This window comes from Aspergillus mulundensis (genome assembly GCF_003369625.1).
Source record: "Aspergillus mulundensis strain DSM 5745 chromosome Unknown scaffold_17, whole genome shotgun sequence".
NCBI classification, from domain to species: domain Eukaryota; kingdom Fungi; phylum Ascomycota; class Eurotiomycetes; order Eurotiales; family Aspergillaceae; genus Aspergillus; species Aspergillus mulundensis.
Window position 1 is genome coordinate 71,381 of NW_020797905.1, and position 13,463 is coordinate 84,843.

At 53.2% G+C, this 13,463-nt stretch overlaps 5 protein-coding genes across 5 annotated transcripts; 3 read left to right on the top strand and 2 right to left on the bottom strand.

The window, feature by feature from the left end:
- Positions 1 to 2,335: 2,335 nt before the first annotated feature.
- DSM5745_10806 (uncharacterized protein) lies at positions 2,336 to 3,727 on the top strand (the record flags this gene model as incomplete). The annotated part of the gene is made up of 1 exon (XM_026752822.1): positions 2,336 to 3,727. The coding sequence occupies one exon, from the start codon at positions 2,336 to 2,338 to the stop codon at positions 3,725 to 3,727; it is 1,392 nt and encodes a 463-aa protein (XP_026598460.1).
- Positions 3,728 to 4,361: 634 nt separating this feature from the next.
- DSM5745_10807 (glycoside hydrolase family 154 protein) lies at positions 4,362 to 6,369 on the top strand (the record flags this gene model as incomplete). The annotated part of the gene is made up of 2 exons (XM_026752823.1): positions 4,362 to 4,843; positions 4,908 to 6,369. The coding sequence occupies 2 exons, from the start codon at positions 4,362 to 4,364 to the stop codon at positions 6,367 to 6,369; spliced, it is 1,944 nt and encodes a 647-aa protein (XP_026598461.1).
- Positions 6,370 to 6,601: 232 nt separating this feature from the next.
- Positions 6,602 to 7,952, bottom strand: DSM5745_10808 (putative lipoate--protein ligase; the record flags this gene model as incomplete). Its single annotated transcript, XM_026752824.1, has 4 exons — positions 6,602 to 6,844; positions 6,895 to 7,002; positions 7,057 to 7,771; positions 7,849 to 7,952. 4 exons carry the CDS (start codon positions 7,950 to 7,952, stop codon positions 6,602 to 6,604), a joined length of 1,170 nt encoding a protein of 389 aa, XP_026598462.1.
- Positions 7,953 to 8,331: 379 nt separating this feature from the next.
- On the top strand, positions 8,332 to 9,671 carry DSM5745_10809 (bifunctional chorismate synthase/riboflavin reductase [NAD(P)H] ARO2; the record flags this gene model as incomplete). The annotated part of the gene is made up of 3 exons (XM_026752825.1): positions 8,332 to 8,366; positions 8,420 to 8,781; positions 8,836 to 9,671. 3 exons carry the CDS (start codon positions 8,332 to 8,334, stop codon positions 9,669 to 9,671), a joined length of 1,233 nt encoding a protein of 410 aa, XP_026598463.1.
- A 536-nt stretch (positions 9,672 to 10,207) lies between these two features.
- Positions 10,208 to 12,946, bottom strand: DSM5745_10810 (uncharacterized protein; the record flags this gene model as incomplete). The annotated part of the gene is made up of 1 exon (XM_026752826.1): positions 10,208 to 12,946. One exon carries the CDS (start codon positions 12,944 to 12,946, stop codon positions 10,208 to 10,210), a length of 2,739 nt encoding a protein of 912 aa, XP_026598464.1.
- Between the last annotated feature and the right edge of the window lie 517 nt (positions 12,947 to 13,463).

Sequence of the window (13,463 nt, forward strand, 5' to 3'; positions counted from 1 at the left end):
GGCATCAAGCCAGGGCTCAGCACCAGTCACCTCGCAAATGAGGGGATGGCATATCAATTCCCGTCTGGGCATAGGTGAGCGTTTATTGTGTGGCAGGGCCGCAGGGGTCTGTGAGAAAAAGGAGGTCACGCCGAGATGGAAACAAATTATCGACCGGGGAAACTGATAGACAACCCCACAGAAGCTGGAAGGGAAGCCTAATCATCACGAGGCCAATAATAGGCTGCCGTGAGAGACGGGGTTGACTGCAGCTAGGGTCTGGGATTGCAGGGGTTGAATGGAGTGCCGGGGAAAAGGCGAAAGTGAGAATAGATACGAGTAGAGGTATGCGGGGAAGCCGCGCGACTCGCTAGGAGCCTAGGAATCTACCGGTGAGAGATGATTGGTGTATATTTTCTGGATTTAGCCTGCCTTGAACTTGACTTGGCAGGATTGGCGTGGGATACCTAAAGACTTCACTCATGTCCCGGAAAGGCCTAACCCCGGATTGTGAGAGGGTCTAAGGTCATGTATCCTTTGTGGACACTCTCGTCCAAGAGTGCAAGTGTTCAATGTATCCAAGCGAACGACCAAGAACGACGAGCTTAGAGGTCCCAGGATCATTGGAAGTACATTCCACCAGTAAGCACCGACTCCAGAGACACGTATGTCTTAAACGAGACGTGAACATCGGTCTCGGCCAAGGGATGGGATGTCAGTCAGAGGGCCAAGTCCGCCACAAGAAGCAACGCCGGCGGAGTGGCTAAAATCCGCACACCCTTCAATACGGTAGCCCCAAGGGCCCAGAAGATGCGGTTACCACATTCATAGCGCTTGTCACAAGCACAAGAGGAGGCGACTTGGGAGCGGTTGAGATGGCGGTCGTGACTGCGCTCAGGCAAAGCAGGCGATTGGCGTCGAGAAAAAGTGAGCGCGCCTCAGATGTCGCTAGTTCAGCTTCGAAGGCCTGGGGATATGCAGATGGCTTATCTTAGTCAGTTTATTCGCCATTGCTTGATCGCGTGGGCTCACCTAGATGGTCACGGACTTTGGCTAGCTTACCCCTTTAGAGGAATTCCAGTCCCCGGTTCATCGATGTTCTATCAGCAGGAGACAGTGCATCTTGGAAGTGAAAGCGACGGGGGTTTCGAATCTGCTCAAGTGGATTTGGAAGATGGAGAGGGAGAAGAGAGATGCCGAGGGGACGGAGGGGAGAACAAAGTGAGTGCAGGGCTGAAAACTGCAAAAGGTACATAATCCCGCCAAGAGACTTTCTCCCTGTGTCTGTACTCGATTTCCTACCCACTTGTCAGCGGTCTCGTTTCGAATATATTGTACTAACAAGTATGATTGCTTATCCACTAGGTATCTCTGTCCGATATTATCAACTTCAATACAGGACCTGGAGCCTCTACTGACACTGGTCACAGTATTCCTAGAGCACGCACACGCCAAATACAAGGTTGAACTGCCTCCCTCCGTTGAAAAATTGTCTGTCCCGCGGTAGGGCTAGCTAGGCGAGTAGCAGTTGAACTTGTAACCAGATTGAAAGTCGACGGCGCTGATGATGAGGCTCGCGGGTGCGGCGACGAGCTCAGAAGACCTGAGGTGGCCATCAAGAGTCTGCTAGCATTCGCCAGGTATCGGTAATTGAGGTTCGAAGATCACCTATAACTGGACGATGTCGCCGTTAATATCAAAGTAGGTATCTCGGCCGCGAGTTTCAACTTGAAGGATATCTGGAGAACTTACGAAGAACAGCATCGATGAGATGTCTTAACTGGGGCGTCAACAGATCCCACTTCTGCATAACTGGTCCTTGAATCATGCCCAATAAAGAGCATACATATAGTTCGATAGAGCCACAGAAGGTAGGACAGCGGGTAGCAGAACGCTAAGCAGATCTTGATCTGTAGATGGGCAAAGGTAAGAGCAAGGTGAATCTCAGATGGTACAGTTTTCCGTTGCCTTAGGAGAAAGAACTGGAGCAGAAATATATTGGACTGGTTCTCTCGTCTACCGGTCTGCCAGGTGGAACCAGTGCTATTGCCAAGTAGTTTGAGTGTAGCAGGAACCTTGAATACCAGCCTTTGAAGGCACATCTGTCGTTGTTACCAGGCTCTGATTAGGTCGCTGGCTTATACTGGAAGCAGTTAATCCACGAATTCCGCCCAGCAAGAATCTGGACCGTCTTCATCCATATCGGACTGAGGCACCAAGCTCCGATGGAAAGGGAAAGAGCTCCCTTCGACCCTACCCATAGGCCCCGCCAAATCCCCAGTGGAAAGGTGACAGGGTGACAGCAGTTTCATGCGTATCATTATCACCTTTTGGGTGTACCGCTACGGCCGCAGTCATGTCGTTGATACCTAGCGTACATCGCCGACCCGCCTCAGCAGCCAGCGTCTCCTTCCCATCCCAACGATATGTCAGCGCCGCTTCAACAGTCTCTCGCAGCTCAGCGTCCAGTGGGGACTCCAGGCATGTACCCTCGAAACTACCCACCGCAACACGACTAGTTTCGATGAGCAAAAATGAAGTTTCTGAAAACCGGTTCAATCCCGAAGATGTTCCTAGTTCAGATGCCGAGGAACAAGAGGACGGGACGGACGACAGCCCGCTGGTCAAGGAGATAAAGGATCTTGAGATTTACAAACGGAAGGCCATTTCAGCTGAGCGAGAACTGATAGTGGCACTGAAGGGAAAGGCAAAGCTCGAAGCGGAAGTCAAAACAATGGGCGATTGGCTGAACACAATCGAGAAGGAGTTGCCAAAACTCAGGCAGGACTTACGGCTCTCTGAACAAGCCCTAGCCGACGAGCGAGAGCGACGAGCAAACTTGGAATCAAAGTCAGACGTTATGGCCTCACACCTAAAGGCATATGATGAAGCGCAAGCTTGGAATGGTGATTCTAAGCAGACTGTAACAACACTCCGCTCCCAGCTGGACGCGGTCAAGGAGGAAAATTCCAACCTTGAACAAGCAGTGATACAGCATCTCACGGACAAGGACCACCTCAAAACAGAGCTCAGGGAACTTAGCCTCAAGCATGAACTGGTTCTAAAAGAGAGGGAAGAAACAGAGGCGCTCTACATCAAAGTCCTGGATGAGCGGCGTATTCTCGAAGAGCGCTGTGGTCAGGTTGATGCCTTGCTTGAATCAGTCGGCGACGTCAGTGCGACACTCGAGGATATTAAGCTGCAGCAGAAGGCCACTGATGATCGAGTGATAGATATGGAGTCCAAACAGCAAGAAGAGCGCGAGCAGTTACAACGAGAGCATTTGGACATCGTTAACCAGTACAACGCACATCTGAGCAGTGTGCAGGAAATTGAGGCAAACTATGCAAAGCAAAACAGCGATCTCCGAAGCCACATTGTGATGCTCCAGTCAGAGTTGCACAGAAGGGACAACGCCCCTGAGATAGATAACGCTTTGGGTGATCAGCTCGAAACGATGACAACATCGTTTAAGTATCTGGCCACCCAGCTGGAAAAGCTGATCGAGAATCGGGATCACCCTGTTCGTGACTCCTTGGAACAATTGCGGTCTGAACTCACGGAGGCTTTTGCTGCATTGAACGATATCTGGCTACAGCCCGTCGTTGATCAAGGGGCCGTCAAAGAAATACAGGATGAGTGCCAAACATCGAATCCCGACCTCGTGGCTGGCTCCGATGCCCAGCCAACTGGAAGAGTCCCATTAGGCTTTCTCCGCAAGAAAGGGACTATGGAGAGTCATATGTAAGTCAGGCTCCTAGAATAGTTCCTGCTCGTCGTGCTGTGTCTGATGGTCAAGGGCAGCTCACGGTGGTTAAGGCCGCCAATGTCTAATAAAGCGGCGCACGGCTCTGACTCACTAAGGCATGGCAACCCACCGCATTCGATAGCTGATGATGACATCCTGGACGAACTTTCCAAATTCGACGCCTGAGCGGAAAGTTTAGTTCTGACACTGGAGGCATCCGAATTGTGTCCCGACGTTCAGGCGATATGACGCGCCACGATACCAAGCTGCAAGTAAAACTGCGGGGAAATGGGGGCGATTATTGGGGACTTTTGACCCCAGATTCGAGGGAGTGCGTGATAAGTGGGAAAACACCTTCCACCTATCAGGACGTGCCCTCATAGGGGCAGTTGGTGGTTCTGACTCCTTGTCCATTATTATTCTGTCAAGCGTATGATTTCGCGCCAACACCTTATGATTCCCCAGTGCTTTCTTCTCCGTATTTAGCCCTCGGGTATATTGCCGAATGTCTCTCCCCGTCGGTCTTTCACCCGAGCCCCGAGCTCTGGGGTATACATATATGAATAGGTAATAACTGAGGGGCAGCCCCAGCCTGCATACCCAGCGTATTGTATGTTCTATTGTCTCACACATAATGTCAGCACACGCCAACGGAAAGACCCCTACCCAGCCTTTCAGCCAGTCCCCCTTTCGTACCCGTAGCGACCTCCAAGATGGCTGCAAGGCGCTCCTCGATCCTCTCGTACCCCGCTTCACCCTCGGAGGCAGTCGCGTAAAGATCGGATCATCGACCACGAGGTTTGACGAAGGAGGCGCACAAATCGAGGGCTTTGCCCGCCCATTATGGGGTCTAGCTGCGCTACTCGGAGGCAATGGCGACTATGCGGCGGCCTCGCGCTGGCGCGATGGCTTCATACAAGGCACAGACCCCGAGGGCCCGGAGTACTGGGGGGATATCGAGGACTTGGACCAGCGGATGGTGGAGATGTGTCCAGTTGGCTTTGCGTTGGCGGTTGCGCCGCACGTATTCTGGGATCCATTGACGGATAAGCAGAAGGCGAACGTCGCGAAGTGGCTAGCAAGCATCAATGAGCGGGAGATGCCGAATACAAACTGGTATGTCTGTCTCCTGATAGATGATTTGAGCGCCAATGGTACTAATGTAGATCGTGTTGATTAGGCTGTGGTTCCGAGTCTTTGCGAATCTGGGCCTGCGCAAGAACGGGGCTCCGTATTCGCTTTCTCGCATTGAAGCTGATATGGATCACTTGGATACCTTTCATGTCGGTGGAGGATGGAGCAACGACGGACCCAAGAGTCACCACCAGATGGACTACTACTCGGGCTCCTTCGCAATCCAGTTCCTGCAGCTGCTCTATTCCAAGCTAGCCGCGGACTTCGACGAGCCCCGTGCAGCGCGATACCGCGAACGCGCGAAAGAGTTCGCGCTCGATTTCGTATACTACTTTGATCCCGATGGACGGTCGATCCCTTTTGGGCGCTCAATGACATACCGATTCGCCATGGTTGGATTCTGGGGTGCACTCGCTTTTGCGGGCGTCACCCCGCCTCTGCCACTGACTTGGGGTATGGTGAAGGGGCTGTTGCTCCGGCATTTCCGGTGGTGGGCGACGCAGGAGGATATCTTCAACACCGACGGGACCTTGAACCTGGGATACTCCTATGCGAACATGTATCTGACGGAGAACTACAACTCGCCGGGCTCGCCGTACTGGTGCTGTCTGGCTTTTGTCCCCCTTGCTCTGCCTGATACGCATCCCTTCTGGGCGGCGCAGGAGGAGCCCTACCCGTCGCTCTCGGCGGTGGCAGCTCTCAAGTACCCGAAGCACATCATCGTGCATCGGGGCGGCCATACCTTTCTCCTCTCATCGGGACAGGCTTGCCACTACCCTGTCCGAGCGATTCAAGCCAAGTACGGAAAGTTCGCATACAGCGCCTCGTTCGGATACTCCGTGCCAACCGGGGGATACCAGTTGGAGCAACATGCGCCAGATAGCATGCTGGCGCTTTCCGAGGACGGCGGCGACATCTGGCAGACGCGGAGGGTCGTGGAAAATGCACGCATCGAGTACCGCGAGAACGCGCCCGTGCTAATCTCCGACTGGCGTCCTTGGTCTGATGTCCAGGTCGAGACTTTCCTGATTCCCCCTGTCGACGGGAGCGAGAACTGGCATATTCGTGCGCACCGTGTCCGAACAGGTCGGGACCTCCAGACGTCAGAAGGGGCATTTGCGATCTACGGGTGCCAGATTGGGAACGGCCGTATCCTTCAACCCTTTACGGGTCCCATCAGCCCGTCATCCGAGGGGACTGCGACTGAGTCCCAAAGCGCGCTTACTGTATCCTCAGCAGGCGCTGTAGGCATTGTGGAGCTACAGCCTACTACAGACCGCGCAGGGAGGGTCGTCCTAGCAGACCCGAACTCGAACCTGATCCACGGTCGTACTTTACTGCCGTCTTTGAGTGCCGGTCTAAAATCAGGGCAGGAGGTTTGGCTCGTGAGTGCGGTGTTCGCGTTGCCGGCGCATGGGAATGGCGAGAATTGGAGAGAAATCTGGATTGACAAGTGGAACAAGCCACCGACTATCCCGGCGTGGTTGAAAAAACTAGTGGAGGCTTGAGATACTCATAGTCTGTATAAGGTAACTATTAGAATGTAATTCGCTCATCATGCGTCAGTAAGGGAGCAGTGATAACGTACAAGGTGATCTGACCCTTAGGTTTCCATCAGGCTGGCAACTTACTGCGGCCTTAAACGTACCAGTCAAAAGATACGGTTAGGATATTGGCACAATCCAATTATGGGTTGGTCCTAGATTAGGATGGGGTATGTATCTATCTTGAATTTGTGGCTTACGAACCGAACTTGCTGGCAATGAAGCTTGCCAGCTGCCGTATAGTATCCGGTTCTTCGTCAGCGGATAGCCGGCCGAGTAGTAGACCAGTCCAATTTGATAGCTGCAACTCATGCAGCTTTCGCCCATTTAGGGCTGGGTGTACACGGCTCGCCTGTTCTGCGGCTATTAATGGGTTATCAGAGGTGGATATGCAGCTTTCAATGATGGCTCCGTGTTTGAAGCGTAGAAATACGCGGGTCTACAACTTGTCAGCATTGTCATCTGGCCTAAAGAAGAATCGACACTCACCGAAGGGGGCAGGGAAGGCGGAAGGGGTGGCCTTTCACGGGGATCTTCCTCAATTGGGTACGTCGAAAACGTAAATTGCGGTGTCTGGGTGTACTTCCACTCCAAAGACTAGTAAAAGTCATCAGCAAGCTATCTTCCGGAGGTCCAGGCCAAGAAACACACCCTCAGTTCGTCCAAGCCCTTCTTAATCTCGGGCACCGCATCGGCTTCGAGCTCACCCACAGCCCCGGCCACCCAGCTATCCGCTGCGTATAACTCCGGCTCAACAGCATGAGCTCGTTGAGCTTGGCGGACGGCATCCGGGCTGACCTGGTAAACTTGCGCAAACTCGTCCATCACACTAGCAATGACCGCCTGCATTGAGAAGCCAGCGGGAGCATCTTGCATCGAAGAAGACACATTGGCCACTGGCGACCGGACACTCTCAACACCCTTCGCTTTGATATAGTCTCTAGCAGGAGATCGAAGCCAGGATCCAAGGTCACTTATGTTCGGCGAATCGAGCAAACAAGTCCCATGATGCAGTGCCCGGAATCTCGTCAGCTTGAACGCCGATCCAGAGATCTTCCGCGGCTGGTCTTCAAGCGTCGATATGACTATATCATGGCGATCATTGACACTTGTATTGATCGCTCCAACGCGGTGTAATGCGCGCACCATCATCTCCGCATGTTTGTCCCGTGTAAAGGTCGTTCGGGGAGAGATAACGCTGTAGTTCAAGTTGCCCGCATCGTGGAAGACAGCGCCGCCGCCTGACCGTCGCCGGACGTATACTGCATCATCACTGAAATTCGCATTGTCTTCGCGATCATTATGGAGCTTCTGCAAATTGGTCTCAAGCCAAGGGTTCTGATTCCGTCCGATAACGACGCACGGTCTATTTATGTATAGGAAAAGTATGCTCGAGTCTGCCGGGGTTCTCTCTAGTAGAAAGTGTTCGATTGAGAGATTTACATAGGGGTCGGTCGAGAGGGACTGGTAAATCTGGTGGATGGAGGATGGTCGAGACGCGAGTTGCGCGAACTGGTCAGAGGTAAAAGCAGAATTAAACCGGACATAGTGACCTCCAAGGCCCCGCTTACAGCGCGAAGCTTTCCAGCATGAAGCGCTAGGAAACAAAATCATTGATAGAGGCTCCGAATCGACGAAGAGGCGCGAGCTTTGTAGAGTATCAAAATGTCGGCGGCAAGACCGAAGCTCAGCGGACTCCGATCGCGGGCGCTAAGCCAAAACGGGCGCCTTTCAACGATCGAGTCACCGAAAATATTCCCGAGGCCAGTCATCTTTGATATCATAAGTTATTCCACAGTCATTCATATTTTCTTCAGGCGCCCTGGCTTGATTAGCTGTGCAATTGGAGCTCTGGTCCACCTGCAGCAAAAATTACCAACTTGAGTTTCCTAAACCGCGCAGTCCAATTCCTATACACTGCCCACCATGTCAACGTGGGGTGATTACTTCCGGGTCACCACGTAAGTTTTCTACACACTCACCAATCTCCCATTAACCTTGATGCTCTTACCAGCTATGGTGAATCCCACTGCCGCTCCGTCGGCTGTATTGTCGATGGATGCCCCCCGGGCATGGAGCTCACTGAAGACGATATCCAACCCCAAATGACCCGCCGCCGCCCCGGCCAGAGTGCGCTCACAACCCCGCGCAACGAGAAAGACAGAGTCGAGATTCAATCAGGAACCGAGTTTGGTGTCACCCTGGGCACTCCTATTGGCATGGTTGTGCGCAACGAGGACCAGCGCCCCAAGGACTACGGCAACAAGACGATGGACATGTACCCCCGCCCGAGTCATGCGGACTTCACTTATCTTGAGAAGTACGGCGTCAAGGCCAGCAGTGGTGGTGGACGAAGCAGTGCCCGCGAGACAATTGGTGTGTAGCTCGCCGACAAGTTCATCCTTGCGAGGTCTAACATGAGTTGAATAGGCCGTGTCGCCGCCGGAGCCATCGCCGAAAAGTACCTGCGCCTCTCGCACGGCGTCGAAATCGTTGCCTTCACCACCTCCGTCGGCAACGAGCACCTCTTCCCACCCACAGCCGAGCATCCCAGCCCCGCAACAAACCCCGCCTTCCTCGATCTGATTGAAAAGATCGACCGCGAGACCGTCGACGCGCACGCCCCCACCCGCTGCCCAGACGAAGCCGCTGCGGCGCGCATGACAAAGGTCATTGAGCACTTCCGCGATAACCACGATAGCATCGGCGGGACCGTCACCTGCGTGATCCGCAACGTCCCCGTTGGCCTCGGCGAGCCCTGCTTCGACAAGCTTGAGGCGCAGCTCGCCCACGCCATGCTGAGCATCCCCGCAACCAAGGGCTTCGAAATCGGCTCTGGCTTCGGCGGCTGCGAGGTTCCCGGCTCCATCCACAACGACCCCTTCGTGGCCTCCGAGGTGCCCACCCAGCTCGGATCGCAGAACACAACGAAGCAGCGCCTCGTCACTAAGACCAACAACTCCGGTGGTATCCAGGGTGGTATCTCCAACGGCGCGTCCATTTACTTCCGCGTTGCGTTCAAACCTCCCGCTACTATTGGTCAGGCTCAGCAGACGGCCACCTACGACTTTGGCGAGGGTGTTCTAGAAGCCAAGGGTCGCCACGACCCCTGCGTTGTGCCCCGTGCTGTCCCCATCGTTGAGGCCATGTCTGCTCTTGTCATCATGGACTCCCTGATGGCTCAGTACGCGCGCGAGAGCGCAAAGACCCTGCTTCCGCCGTTACCCAAGACAATCCCTACCCGCCCTACGACGGGGACGAACTAGGTTATTGGCTGCGTGAAAAATAAAGATATAGATAAACCAGTTATACGTTTTATGACTACATATACTCTGTCCTCTTTTGTACTGCTAAAGTAATTCAGTATACTTCATCATGCCTGGACTTTATTCCATGTATCTTTTTCACTTTCGGCACAGCGTCAGTAGGACTGCAATTGGGTTGATAAGCTTACGAATCAACTGTTGGATGTCGAGCAGCAGTTTCAATTGCATAACCTGGGGGATGCCTACGGAATATCCATTTCATCAATCATTCACATTCGTACAGTCATTCTCGGGTAATATATACTGTCGCTAGCCAACAACAAAGCGAATCTCACAATACCTCCGTGACACGCTGCCAAAAGAAAAGGGGAAGAAAGGAAACAAATTCAGAAACCCGCTCCAATCCGAGTAAACCCAAGTACTGACTTCAACCAAGAAGAACGCTAGACAAGACAGTCCAGAAGCGCCTTCTTGTGTACTCATCGAAGAATCGTCAAATAAGACAGCTGGGAAAAAGAAGAGGCAGTACAGTCAGCCTATGACAGACTGTTGTTTCGACTGACCGAGTTCACGGACAGATCATCCATGTCACCCGCTGAGGCATTCACAACCCTAAGTTTCTCCTTTGGCACGGTAAATGTCACTTGCACCCTCCGGCCCTCGGCGGCACCCTCGACGTCCCACTCATCGTCGCTATCAGGATCAATATGCCCATCCAGTCCAAAGTCATCACGCGTAGAACGTGCCGAATGGAATCCCGTATCCTGCGAGAATCTGTTACCCACGCCCCAATCTTTGGCACCCTGTTTTCGTCTAAATAGCTCTGCCGAAGCGCTCACCGATCTCCGAGGGAGTGTTGTGTCAGCCGCACGCGCGCTGATTCCAGCGCTTTCTGCATCAATTCCAGAAGCCATGGAGATAGTGCTCGGGCCCTCGTTAGCTGGAGGTCGCCTCCTCGATACAGAAAGTACTCGTCGGATACCCCCAATCCACTCTGAGGCTCTCGGTCGACTCGGTCCTGGAGGTTTGTTGTTGAATAGTCCTGCTATTGGGGAACGCTGCGCGTTTTCCGAGTCCCGGAGAAGATATTCACCCTCTGCTTGTTGCTGCGACATCGCCGAGTGAGCGGTGGAGAAGGAATCTGATGAATAGCGCTTGTCATATGATGTAGTTGCCGATATCGAGCTGTCCTGGCTGCGGATGGCTTCTCTGCTGGGGCTCGGCAGATAGGCGTGTTTGTCTTTGGTAGGTGAACCCATTCCCGGTGTTGACTTTGCCGACTTTGCCGATGCCGAAGCCTCAGATAAATTGGTTGAAGTCCGCTCATCATTACCTGATGACGTACAGGCATTTCTGCCTGTATCCCCTTCTGTCGGTCCAACACCATCGAGATGCAGAGCGTCCACTTGTGTGTTTCGAGCAGTCACAAACAATTGCGAGTCAAGGGTTTCACGCGCTTGTACATTTTCTGCATGATTGGCTTCATCCTCGTCGCGCTCATCAATGGGGTGAATAGTCCCAGCAGTGTCACCTTTCCTGAAATCATAATAAGGGGGTCGATAGGTCCCGACATTCAGTACTGGTCGGTTGGTTTTTTTGGGTATGTGTATACCCCCCAGCAGCCCAGTTCTCTCGGCAACTCCTTCGCCATTGTCGTTCCAGTCGACCTTTTTTCCGGTGCTTCGTGGCCTGTTATTGACGCCCCAAGGGTAATCATTGTTAACTTGCGACTCTCTTAACATTGAAGGATTCCGAATACTACTGGCCATTTCCGAGTCGCCCCTTCCCCAGTAATGAGCTCTTTGTGCGCCCAGAGCTAGCTCGCGGATCTCACTATCTCGAGTTCGACGCATCCCGCGCCGTCGGCAGAGATAGAAAGCGAGCAGACAAAGACCGGCAGCTGCTGGAACCCCTATGCCGATTCCAACACCTAGGCCAGCTTTTAAAGCGGATGAGCTTTTACCTGAGGCGGAGGAGCTATCAGTAACCGCAGCAGTGACGTCAAAGTATGGGTTCTCATATGAAGAAGCCCACACGCCTGACTTTACATCGTACAGGTAGATCTGTGAGTTGAGCTCGGGTCCAACCTTGGATCGTTTGGAGAGTTGTGGTATCACATAACCCCCTGCGATCATCATAACTTCACCAGGCAGCATCGTAGCACCGTGTCCATATATTCCATACAATCCAGAGCCCTGGAGACCTCCACTGGTTGACGGCACAGTCCAGGTCCATTCGCCAATTCCAGCAAAGCCTCCACCTATCTCTAGAATGGCGAGCTGGGGTGTTGCAGGGACGCTGGTGTTACCTACCCAGCCCCCAAACACAATCACCTTGCTCCCATCCGCGGTGAGAACGGCGGTGTGACCGGACCTAGGCTCGATTAGGGCTGTGTTGCGGAGGGCCAGATCAGCCCTTGAAGCGTCTGCCATGGAGCCCACGCTGACGAAGCTCCAGCTATTCTGCGGAGCGGAGAAAATAGCAAGTTCGGACATGTTGATGAATGCTTGCTGGGTATGTCCGCCGATGAGGAGGAAATCCTGCTGTTGCCGGAGCTCATCATCCGTGTATCCGTATGTGGCTTGGAGAGGAGTAATGGTGAACCCGGCTTCGGGAATTGGAGGTGCGCGGTCCCCAGTGGTCAACGTCTCATAACAATTTCCCTCTTTGCAGGGGACCAAAACTGTCATTGTCTGGGAATAGTTCGCGTCCGAGACCCAAGAAATGCTGCTGTCGCTCTGGTACGGGCACATCCCAGCAAACGTGAAGAGGGAACTTTGGGTTGTGTTTGAAGCCGAGTATGCGAATCCCGCTGATAGATAATTTGGACGAGTGGTAATAGAGCCTTTTTGTGACCCTTGGGCTGAAAACTCCGCCCACTTTCCACCGCCTGTTGAGGAGCCAGAATCGGGAGAGAAGGACCATAGCTTAGGCGACTTGCCCGAGTCCCAACAATCACCGGCAAACACCTTTATCACCCCATTCTGGTCAATGACGGGAACGTAGGCGGACTTCACGTCCTTGGTATTGAACGGGGCGTCATCGAGTAGTATTGTATATAAAGGATTTTTGGTGTCGATTTTTTGGGACACATCTAGCGAGATGAACTCGGTTTGGCCTTCGGTTGTTCGCAGGAGATAAGCGAAAGAGGAATTATGCTGTGAAGAGTATAGAAGGGTGGAAGGCGTGTATGGAACTTGCGCAGAACTGTGGCCGAGGAGGGGTAGGACGCAAAGGAGGGACAGCAACGAGCGGGCGCCGACTGCCCTGCGCATTCGGGATCTTCGATGGGAACGACCATCCATGGAGATGCACTATATTTGAGCGACGTGGACAGAAGTGCGACGGTCAACCCGACTGTGAGACATTAGAGGCTGTCGATCACTCGATCGCAGGATCTAGAGAAAGTACAACCGGGAAGCGGAGATGCACCATCAATAATGAGTGGGGGAAAACGGCTCTCGTCAACACTCCCCAGGGTTCTTGCGCTGCTAGCTCGTATGATGTGTCGAGTAGAGAAGATGTCCAGTAAAAGGTTTGGTCGGTGTGATGATGTAGATAATAATGCGGGCAGGGCGAAATTGAGGCCAGTCATGTAAACAAAGTGAATCTGGAGTACGTATGCATCTCAATCGAAGCGGCCCACGATTGGATCTAGATCACTCGAAACACACAGCTGGAGCCTAAATAAATTGGCAGCCCATAGCGCCGAGATCAACATTCCCCACGATGGGCAGTGGGTTTTGCCTTTGAGTGGGTGAGGGGCTGGTCGCGTCGATATTGACACGGCCG